This window comes from Melospiza georgiana, chromosome 6 (genome assembly GCF_028018845.1).
Source record: "Melospiza georgiana isolate bMelGeo1 chromosome 6, bMelGeo1.pri, whole genome shotgun sequence".
Classification (NCBI taxonomy): domain Eukaryota; kingdom Metazoa; phylum Chordata; class Aves; order Passeriformes; family Passerellidae; genus Melospiza; species Melospiza georgiana.
The window spans coordinates 21,582,049-21,592,447 of NC_080435.1; the positions used below are offsets into that span (position 1 = coordinate 21,582,049).

At 59.6% G+C, this 10,399-nt stretch overlaps 3 protein-coding genes across 3 annotated transcripts; all 3 read right to left on the bottom strand.

Moving 5' to 3' along the window:
* Window positions 1-983: 983 nt before the first annotated feature.
* On the bottom strand, window positions 984-2,232 carry LOC131084896 (interferon-induced transmembrane protein 5-like). The gene is made up of 2 exons (XM_058026662.1): window positions 2,071-2,232; window positions 984-1,202 (listed from the first exon to the last, which is right to left on the bottom strand). Exons 1-2 carry the CDS (start codon window positions 2,230-2,232, stop codon window positions 984-986), a joined length of 381 nt encoding a protein of 126 aa, XP_057882645.1.
* A 1,470-nt stretch (window positions 2,233-3,702) lies between these two features.
* LOC131084898 (dispanin subfamily A member 2b-like) lies at window positions 3,703-4,864 on the bottom strand. Its single transcript, XM_058026663.1, has 2 exons — window positions 4,676-4,864; window positions 3,703-3,861 (listed from the first exon to the last, which is right to left on the bottom strand). Exons 1-2 carry the CDS (start codon window positions 4,862-4,864, stop codon window positions 3,703-3,705), a joined length of 348 nt encoding a protein of 115 aa, XP_057882646.1.
* Window positions 4,865-7,930: 3,066 nt separating this feature from the next.
* On the bottom strand, window positions 7,931-9,537 carry LOC131084860 (dispanin subfamily A member 2b-like). The gene is made up of 2 exons (XM_058026619.1): window positions 8,993-9,537; window positions 7,931-8,380 (listed from the first exon to the last, which is right to left on the bottom strand). Exons 1-2 carry the CDS (start codon window positions 9,197-9,199, stop codon window positions 8,186-8,188), a joined length of 402 nt encoding a protein of 133 aa, XP_057882602.1. The 5' UTR covers window positions 9,200-9,537; the 3' UTR covers window positions 7,931-8,185.
* Window positions 9,538-10,399: the final 862 nt, after the last annotated feature.

A 10,399-nucleotide genomic window follows, 5' to 3' on the forward strand; every position in this document is an offset into this window, starting at 1 on the left:
CAGCCCCTGGCTCTGGGCTGCACATCCTCCCCCTCTCTCCATCCTCCGTGTCCCGTCCCGGGTGGGATTCAGGGAATGCCGGGGGCGTTCCCAGCCCCGAGGGCTCTGTCCCGGCCAGGCCAACCCCAGGAATCTCGGCCCGGTTTATAAAAAGCCCCGCGGCTGCTCCGTACCCCGAGGCATCTGGGAATGCTCAGGGCTGGAGCAGGGACGTTCCCGCTGCCCTGTAATTACTCGGGTCCTGCTCCAGCCTCATCAGAGCCGCCAGCCCCTAATTAGAGCCAGCCCCTAATTAGCGGCAGCTCTTGGCACGACAAAGGGACCGCGCTGTCCCCAGCCCTGTGCACTGCACCGGGGTTGGGATTTGGATGGGGCTGGGATGCAGCCCCGCTGGAGCCAGGGCTAGTCGGCACTAAAGGGGGTTCAGCCTCAAAAAAGGGGTCCCTTATCCCAAAATGAGCTGTCTCCAGCCCAGGCACGGAGAGCAGGGAGCACTGGGGGCGCTTCCCGACTCCCCCCTGTCCTGGCTGGGGGTGTCAGCGTTGCTGCAATGGGTTTGCAGGTCTCAGCTCCGTTTGGGGTGGGGAGGGGACACCCCTTTGCTCCACCCGTTTGCTTCATCCTGCCCCCACGAGGCCCAGGAGCATCTCTGCTTCCTCCCCTCCTCAGTCCTGGGGCCAAAGGTGGCCCTAAAGGCTGTGGGAACAATGGTGTTGCCTGGCTGCCAGGAGCCCCATCAGAGCCAAAAATCCCAATTTATGTTTTCCCTTTGGCACCCCCCTGCCCCTTCCCACAGGCAGAAACTCGCGCTGTGTGAAGCGTTTAATGATTTAAATAGCAACAACAGAAACTGGGGCTCCACACGGGATAACAGGAGGTAAAAAATCCCACAGGATAAACAAAAATAACGGGGTTTGGGGGGTGGGGGGTGGCAGACAGGGGTGGTGGCCTTTTGGGAGCAGAGGAGGTGCCACCACCCGGGGTCACTGGTCCTCGTCGTCGCTGCCGCTGAGCTGGTAGGTGAAGAAGCCCACGGAGTCCTGGGCCAGCTTGGAGAGGTGGATGACGCCGGTGACAATGAGGGCCCCGAGCAGCAGGGGCAGCACCACGCTGCCCGCCGTGGCCAGCGCGTTGTAGCACCGCGCCTTGGAGCTGAAGTGACGAGCGGCTTCCACGTCCCCGGACACCTTCCTGTCCCGAGCCTGCAGCAGCCGAGGAGAGAGCCTTCCCTCAGCCCCTTCCCTCAGCCCCTTCCCTCAGCCCCTTTGGAGAGATCCTTCCCACAGCCCCTTCCCTCAGCCCTTACCAAAGCCCCCTTCCCTCATCCCCTTCCCTCAGCCCTTTCCAAAGCCCCCTTCCCACAGCCCCTTCCCACAGCCCCTTCCCTCATCCCCTTCCCAAATCCCCTTCCCACAGCCCTCTCTTGCAGCTCTTTCCCTGAGCCCTTCCTGCACCCCCTTCCTGCAGCCCCATCCTGCTCCAGGGCTTTGTTCCCCTTGCAACCCACAATCCATCCATCCATCCATCCATCCATCCATCCATCCATCCATCCATCCATCCATCCATCCATCCATCCATCCATCCATCCATCCATCCATCCATCCATCCGAGGCTGCCCTCTAGCCCTGCATCCTTTCCCACTTGTTTTTTTCCTCCCTGCTACCTCCAGAGCCTCTCTGACCCCAGTCCCTGCTTGTTCCCATTTTCCTATCCTAGTCTAGTCCAGCTGGAGCTGGGATTTTCCCTTCTGCTACCTCCAGAGCCTCTCTGACTCCAGTCCCTGCTTGTTCCCATTTCTCCACAGCTGGAGCTGCTCCTGCCGGGGGGTGCTGATGAAATCACAGCCCCCATGGCATTTTTTAGGATCACACAGCTGCTCCTCGGGTGCTGGGCAGGGGGCTGTGGTTATTCCAGCCTCCGGAATCAGTGGCAGGAAGAGCAGGGAGGATTCACCAGCGGCAGGTGCCACCGCCTGTGGAGAGCTGGGATCTGCCCGCCCCAGCCCCTCCGGGAGTTTTCCCGAGCGCTCGCTCCCGTCCCTCCCGAGCCCCGAGCGCTCCGGGGCCGTACCTTGACGGCGAAGGCGAGCGCCACGAAGCCCAGGCAGCAGAAGTTCATGTAGAGGGTGTTGAAGATGGCCCAGAGCAGGTGGTCGCGGGGCGCCTGGGGGGCGGCGGGGGGCGATCCCCGCTTGGGGCGCGGCCGCTCCTCCCGCGGGTACGAGGTGTCCATGGTGGGCACGGAGAGGGACCCCGCGGCTCCGGCGGCCCGCGCCCCTTTTATATCCCTGCTCCGCTAAATATAAACCCGGGAAATTACAGCCCTGAGGGATGCGGTTGTCCCGCTGGGACGGCGAGCCCAGCCTTCCTCCCGGGATGAGGAGCGCTGCGAGGCGGAGCCCGGCAGCTGCGCGGCCCCGGCTGGCACAGGCACCTCCAAACCCCGCTCCAGGTGAGCTGGGCAGGGCTGACCCCCCTCGGCAGCACCTTTGGGGCTGCGGGATGGATGGAATGGGAAGTTCGTGTGGGAAGGGGGAAGAGCAGCACCCATGGGGATCCCCGGCACCCGGGCTGCAGGGTGCAGCCAGAACACGCGGAGGGGCTTTGATTTCATTTTCCTGCCATCTCCAACGTGGAAAACGCTTTTACTCTCTTGTGAAAATTTTAGAAGTTTAATAACGGATAGTAGGAGATAAGGAACAAAGATTATGGCTGGGTGTGCCTTGGTGCTCAGTTAAGAGCACACCGTTATCTCCGGAGACACTTCTTAAACACGTTTTTTCTAATATCAGCCCGTTGTATATTTATAGACTCTTACGTATAGTAAACTTTTTTCTTAAACTAGTTTGCATATTTTAAGGATTGTTTACTATGACTCTTTTTTGGTTTTACTTTTTTAGAGTATGTGTAATTTTTTGGTCGTGGTTTTAGGGTTTTTTATTATTATTTTTAGTTTTGGTTTGGCCCACACTGTCTCTAGATGGCGAGGGTTGATACTTGGTATATCTGTAAGCAGGAGTCTTTTTTTATTTGTTTATTGGATGTTATCTCATCTAAGCAGGCATTTTAACACAAGCATGCTTATCTTAGCTGTTTTACCAAAATGCCCAAGCTTAATTAACAGCAGAAATAAAAACTATATAACAGAGTTATACACTACAAGTATAAAATGTGTGGTGTATAACTTTTTATAACGCTACACATATAAAATCTATTTTAATGTTTGCGAAAAGCCAATATTATAATATGTATCTATAACATCCCAGATGGGATTTGGGCTGGAAGCGCCCTGCTCCGCGGCGGGATGGAGGCAGGGATGGGAGCAGCAGGAGGAGGAAGAGGAGGAGGAGGAGCACGCCGCAAGGATGCCCGAGGACTCTCTCTCCGCGATGTCCCGCGGTGGAGGAGGTGACAGCGAGGGGACGAACTCCATCGGTGGCAGCGGTGACCCACAGGTGTGTCACAGGTGCAGTGACCCGCAGGTGTGTCACAGGTGCCAGGGAGCGTGTGAGCGCAGCCAAGCGGGGCAGTGGGGGGCTGTCCCCTGTCCCCCACGCCCCAGCCTGGCCGCCCCGTCCCGTCCCGCGGCCGTGCGGGGACAGCGGGGACAGCGGGGTCACTCCCTGCGCCCCCGCGCCCCGGGCGGACGCATTTTGGAGGCAGGAGGAGGGGGCAGCACCCCGCGGGTTGGGCCGGGCGCCGGTCAGGTGTGCCTGAATCGGGACATGAAGGTGGCGGCGATGACGATGAAGATGAGCCAGACGAGGGCCACCGCCACGGAGCAGACGATGTTGGCCACCCTGGCGCGGTGGCTGTGGCGCCGCGCACCCTCCAGGTCCCCCGCCTGCTTGCAGTCACGGGCCTGGGGGGCAAGCGGGGGGCTCGGGGTGTGTGGGGCACAGACTGGGGGGCCAAACCCCCGGGGTGGCTGCGAGGCTGTGCTGGGACCCTGGGGACGCGGCTGTCACCCGGGGCACAGGGCGAGGCCAGCGGGGGCTGGGGGGACACGGCTTTGGGGGTCCCAGAGTGTGCACACGGCTTTGGGAGTCCCGGGGTAGGCACAGTGTGGCTTTGGGGGTCCCAGGCTGGGCACAGTGTGGCTTTGGGGGTCCCGGGGTGGGCACAGTGTGGCTTTGGGGGTCCCAGGGTGGGCACAGTGTGGCTTTGGGGTCCCAGGCTGGGCGCACGGCTTTGGGGGTCCCGGGGTGGGCACACGGATTTGGGGGTCCCAGCGGGGCGCACGGCTTTGGAGGCCCTGGGGTGCGCACAAAGCTTTGGGGGTCCCAGGGTGGGCAGAGGGATTTGGGGGTCCCGGGATGGGGACACGGCTTTGGGGGTCCCGGGGGAGGCTGGCATCGGGGATGGGAGACCAGACTGGGGGTCCGGGATGGGAGAGAGGATCAGGTGATGGGAGAGGGGTTTGGAGGGCGGTGGGCAGGGGGAGAGGAGCGGGGGTGTCAGGGAGGGCCGGGGGATCCCCGGGTGAGGGGAAGGTCCGGGTGGGGCTGGCTCGGGGCTCCGGAGGTGGGGATGGAGCCGGGACACGCCGGGGTTCCCGTGCCGGGTTCGGGGAGCCCCGGGAGCGTCTGGCTGGGGTTGGTCTGGGTGGGGGTCCCGGGGCCGATCAGGGCTCGATCCGGGGCGGGTCTGGCGGGGGTCCCCGGCCCCTCCCTCACCTTGACGGAGCAGACGAGCGCGGGGAAGCCGCAGCAGCCCAGCCCGCCCAGGGCGCACCACAGCAGCACATTGAACACCGACCAGAGCACGTAGTCCCGGGGCTGCGGCTCGGAGCGGGGCCCGGGGGCGGCCGCCCCCCAGCCGGAGGACTGCAGCGGGATGGACACGTCCGCCTGCCGGGGCTCCATGGCCGGGAATGAGCGCCGGGAACGGGAGCGGAGCTCGCTCAGGGCGGGGGACCGGCCCCGCACCGCCCCGCAGGGGGAGGGGGGGCACGGCCCGCTGGGACCCCCAGCCCACGCAGGCTGGGGGTGCAGGGCAGCCCTGGGGACCCTGGGGGGCTTAAAGGGGTTTGGGAGAGCCCTGAGGACTCCGAGGGGACTGGATTGGATGTTTGAAATGATAAAAAATTTAATTTTTTAAATGCAACATTAATCAGGATTTTGTTCGCCTATGCCAAAGGGGAGGGGAAATCAAGTTTTTCTTCGAAATATTCTGTTCATCGGGAGAGGGCCGTGATCTGAACAGGCACAGATTGGGAGTTGCCAGAAGAGCATTAGAGAACATTAGCGAATACTGGGGACCATTAGCGACCATTAACCAACATCGCCTCCCTGTCTGGGAAATGAATCCTTGAGAGAACTGATAGGAGATCTAATACTAAGAATTGTAATTCTTAAGTGTAACTGCAATTCCTAAGTGTAATTTAAGACGTCTGAACGGGAATTTCTTTGACTTTTTGTCCGTGTAGACATGGGAAACACCATGTAAGGAACTATGCGTGGATGGGAATGTTTTCCAGGGCATGTCCTGGCCAGGCCAAAGCAATGCCTCATTCTCTGTCACTACAAGCGTCGTGCTGGAGGGTTTTTGTTCTCCTCCCGAGTTTGGGTGGCAGGTGGGCTGCGGGAGCTGTCCATGGCAGCCTGGGGTGGTCACAGGAGGGAGGGAGGGAGCCTTTGCCTGTGGCTGTTTTGGGATGTGAAAGGGTCAATTTTCTCCGTGTCAACTTGTGTGGGGTTGCCCTTTAGATTTGTGCCGGAAGCTGCTGATAAAAACAGGGAGAAGGAGGAAATTGGGATCTCGGAGCAGCGGCCTTTGCTGGCCTGAGTTCCCATTGGCTGCACTGGTTTTGCCAGGCCGAGCCTGGGGCCGGGCAGGCAGCGGATTCCTTTTGCAGCAAGGAGCCCGTGTTTTCCGGGAAAAAAGCAGAGCAGAAAATGATTCACCGGAGGCTCCGTGCCAGCGATCCTGCAACAAATATCCGCTGTGTTTGTGAGTGGGATTTCTGACATCTTACGAGTGGCGTCTTGGCAGGAGCCCCATGTTCGTGGGGAGAGGCAAAATCGCGCTTTTGTTCCCCTCCGTGCGGGGCCCCAGCCCCGGGACCGGGCCCTGCCGAGGGCCAGGGGTGCCCAGGGGAAGGGGGAGCCCGGCCAGCTGCAGGGCCGGGGCTCTGCCCCATGGGCTGGGCCAGGGCTGCCCACGTCCCCTCCGGGGCCACTCCGGGGCCGGGCAGGCAGGGACACGGGCTGGGCAGGGAGGGACACGTGTGGCACCCTCGAAGTGTGAGGATCCCGCCCTGACAGCCATTCAGGCTCTGAGCTAAAGTGGATTTACCTGGAAAAGAGGCAGATATTTAATTTTGAGAGTGGTTCACATCACCTCCTAGCCAGGATGTCCTTGTGTGTATAGTCAGTGGCATTCAAAGCATCATTTGTGGGTATATCTTGGAGATATTTGCCTATTTTCTTTATAAATAACTCCAGTCCTTAAGGGGAGAGCCACATAATTCCCTTCCTGACTTGCTGCAAGGGTGGCTCCATGGGGGAAATCACAGCAGAAACTCTGGGTTTGCACCAAGCTGCACAACAGGAATAAACCTCAAGGTCCTTGGGCTGACAGCAAAATTATTCCCTTAATCACAGCAGTTGTCCTTAACAAGTTATTCTGCTGCACTTAGGGAAGAGGGGTTTTTCCCTGACTCTATTTCTGCCCTAAATTGTGTTTTACCCTTGGTCCCAACATCCTCAGGATGTGCTGGTGGTGCTTGGTGTGCTAAATTCTTGTTAAAAAGCAAGAAAGGCATGGCAGACACACACTCAGAGGAGATTCTTGGTGCGGCTCCCTCTGGCCGCAGCTCGCTCCCCTGTGGGATGAGGAGGGAATCCGGAGCACAAAGGGAGGGAGCTGCGGGCTGGGATGAGCTGATAGCGAAAGCGAAGGCTGTGCATGGCAGCCGGGCGGGACACGGAATTCTTGCCCTGCTTCCTGCTGCGGGCACATGGGCGGCTGTGCCCAGGCAAACGGGGCTCCAGGCATGTGGGATGGGGGCTGTGAGCATCGCACAGCTCCCCTGGCTGCAGGGGGAGATGGGCAATCCAGCCCTGGTGGGGTGATTGGGGATGGAGCAGCAGAAGCCACCGGCCCTTCCCTCTGGGAGCCTCTCCAGCCCTGCTCAGTCCCATTCCAGCTCATCCTGCTCAAGCCCTTTGCACCTCCTGCCCCCCCAAAGCCAGCTTGCCCTCAGCTCTGTTTGCTGCCAGCCCCTCCTGAGGGCCGGTGAGGATGGGAATGCTCCTGGTGACACCCAGCAGGGATCAGCTCCCACCCTCACCCGCGTGTGACCCTTCCAAGAGCTTCACTGCCCGTGCAGATGCAGCATCCAGGTTCAGGGTGCCTGGGGTGTCCCCTGAGCAGTGTCTCCGTGATGGGGGACACTTTTCACCTCCCTCAGGTGTCACTGACACATTTTATGGAAATCCTTTCACTAGGATTTTTCTCCTGAGAAGCCTCGGAAAAGAAATGTAAACAATAATTATCTGCTGCTGTGAAATGTGGCAGGTACATCTTTGATTGGTCTCACACGAACTGTTTCTACTTGATGACCAATCACAGGTCCAGCTGTGTTGTGCCTCTGGTCAGTCACAAGATTTTGTTATCATTCCTTTCCTTGATAGCCTTCTGATGTCTCCTTTCTCTTTCTTTAGTATAGCTTTAGTATATAATTTTAAAAAATATAATACATACAATAAAGTAATAAATCAGCCTTCTGAAACATGGAGTCAAGATTCTCATCTCTCCCCTGCTCCTGGGGACCCTCAAACACCTCCTCCCCCAGGCCCATCCCACGGGCTGACCCTGTTTCTCATCCTGCCAAGCTGCTGCAGAACAAACCCCAAACCACATCCTCAATGATACGAAACCGAGACACGGCAAAAGTAAAAGAAACTTTTATTTCAGGGAGCGGGGTTTCTCTGAACCAGGCGCTTCTCCCCAGAATTGTTTTGAGGCAGCTGGGGCTCCAAGCAGGCCGTGGCAGGGCTGGGGTGCTCAGCTGCTCTCGGGGGCACCGTGTCCATCCCCAGGCAGCTCCAGCCACCACGAAAGCTCCGAGTGGGGAAGGACAGGGAAGGAGAGCAGCGGGCTCCGGGCGAGGCAGGATTGTCGTGGACTGTGGCTCCAGCCCCGGGAGGGAAGCACAGCCCGAGGGCAAGGAGGGCAGGCACTTAAGTGCTGCCGTACCCGTACGGCCCGTACGGGTGGCGGGAGCTGAAGACCCCGGCTAAGGCCAGGGAGACGAAGACAATGACGAGGATGACGATGACGATGTTGATGACCAGGGCCGTGATGTTCAGGTACTTGGCCGTGGAGCCGTAGCTCAGGGCCCCGCTGTAGTCACCCAGCACTTTGCGGTCCCTGGACTGGGGACAGGCAGAGGCAGAGTCAGGGGAGTGGGGTGGGGGGGTCCCGGGGGGCTCAGGGCTGTGGGAGAGGTGCTGGAGGCGCCAGACCGGGCTGAACCCCCCCAAAACACCGGGGATACCCTGAGGTGCCCACTGCCCTCCCTGCCCCAAAACCCTGCAGAACTCGTAGCCGGGACTCCCTGGGGTCAGTGCTCTGTAAAGAGGGGACTCTGTGGGATCAGTGCTCCATGAAGGGGGGACTCTGTGGGATCAGTGCTCCATGAAGGGGGGACTCTGTGGAGTCAGGGCTTCATAAAGAGGGGACTCCCTGGGATCAGTGCTCCATAAAGAGGGGACTCTCTGGGGTCACTGCTCCGTAAAGAGGGGACTCTGTGGGGTCAGGGCTCCATGAGGAGGGGACTCTGTGGGGTACCCTGGGACACCCTCTGGTCTGGGGTTTGTGGGGTCCATGGGTCACCCTGGGACCGGGAGCTCTGTGGGGTCCACGGGGGCTCAGTGGGGTCCATGGGGCATCCCGGGCTGGGGGCTCGGTGGGTGTCCCTGATGTCCGGGACTCCGTGGGTGTCCCCGGGGCCGCCCCCACCCGCGCTGTCCCCCCGGGCTCCTCACCTTGACGGAGAAGACGAAGGCCAGGAGGCCGAGGCAGCAGAAGTTGCCGTACAGGGTGGTGAACAGGGACCACACCAGGTGGTCCCGCGGCGGCGGCTGCTGCTGCTGCTGCTGCGTCTCCTCCACCACCACCGTGGTGCTGCGGGGCATCTCCTCCATGCTCACTTCGGTCGGCAGCACCTCGTAGGGCGGAAGCGGCGACTGCATGCCTGGGGCTGGGGGACAGCTGTGGTGGCACCTGCGAACGCGTGCGGCTCCGGGAGGTGGAGGCGCCGCGGGGCGGGCGCAGAGCCGCGGTTTCGTTTCCTCGAGATTTGGGACGGAGCGGGAACAGACCGCCCCTCCGGACGCCCCTGTGAGGCACGGGAGCCTCCTCCTCGGCGCCGGGGAAACCCCGGGCCCCTTTCGTCGTTCCTTGCTTAGTCCTCCTCTTTACTCATTTCCCCGCTTCTTTTGTTGCCCCTTTATTGCCAGCTTCCTTCCTTAGCTCCACCTTTACCTGTTCTTTGCCCGCTTTTTGCTTCACCGTTTTCTTTCCCTTTTCTTTCTTTACCCCCTTGTTTCCCCTCCCTTTCCTTGTCACCTTTTTCACCTTTTTTGCCCCCTGTCCTCCCTTCATCCTTTATTCCATTCTTTCCTTTTCTTTTTTTTTTTTTGCCACCTGTGTTGTCCTTTTCTTCCCTTCCCCCTGTTTTGTCCCTTCTTTGCCTGCTTATTTCCTTACCCTATTCTTTCCTCCCCCTTTCTTTTTTTCCTCAGTTTTCCGCCTTTCTTTGCCCCCTTCATTTCCCCCTTTTTTGCCCCTAGCTCCTTCATTATCCTCTTTTTCTTTCCTCTTCTTTCCCACTCTTTCTCTGTCCCTAATCCCTGTGAAATCCCCAAATCTTGCAGAGCCCCAAGCCCACCTCCATCTCCCACAAACACAGGGTTGAAGCCAGGGGGTGCCACTTTTTGGGGATGCCATTTGAGATCCCTGGAAAGCTCGGGCTGCCCTTCAAGGAATCCCCCTCTCAGGCTTCGGGGTGTGCTTGGACCGTGTTAATGCACCGGAATCCGCAGGATCCGCTGTCCTGGAACCTTTTCCTGGCAACTCTGGGAGTGTTTCTGATTAAATAAACCGAACGAGCATGGCCCCGCCCTGGAAATTGGGATTTGGTTTCTGGGAATCTCAGCCCAGGGCATTGGTGCCCTCTAGTTTCCCCCGCCGTGAGTGTGTTTCTTCCTTTAATGACGAATTTCTCCCGTGGTTTCACCCCTACCCTGAGCCGCAGCAGGGCGGGGACGCTGCCTCAACCTGTGGGATGGCGGAGGAGGGAAAAGTCCCGTTATTTTCCAGCCCTGAGCTGCAGGGGGAAGAACCGGCCGGCAGATCGGGGCACCGAGTTGTGGTCGGGATGAGCAGAGGGC

Coding starts and splice junctions, on each gene's coding strand:
- LOC131084898 (XM_058026663.1), bottom strand. CDS start 4,864: ATGGAGCCCCGGCAGGCGGACGTGTCCATCCCGCTGCAGTCCTCCGGC. Junction 3,862..4,675: donor CGCTCGTCTGCTCCGTCAAG/GTGAGGGAGGGG, acceptor CTTGCCCCCCAG/GCCCGTGACTGCAAGCAGGC.
- LOC131084896 (XM_058026662.1), bottom strand. CDS start 2,232: ATGGACACCTCGTACCCGCGGGAGGAGCGGCCGCGCCCCAAGCGGGGA. Junction 1,203..2,070: donor CGCTCGCCTTCGCCGTCAAG/GTACGGCCCCGG, acceptor CGGCTGCTGCAG/GCTCGGGACAGGAAGGTGTC.
- LOC131084860 (XM_058026619.1), bottom strand. CDS start 9,199: ATGCAGTCGCCGCTTCCGCCCTACGAGGTGCTGCCGACCGAAGTGAGC. Junction 8,381..8,992: donor CCTTCGTCTTCTCCGTCAAG/GTGAGGAGCCCG, acceptor GCCTGTCCCCAG/TCCAGGGACCGCAAAGTGCT.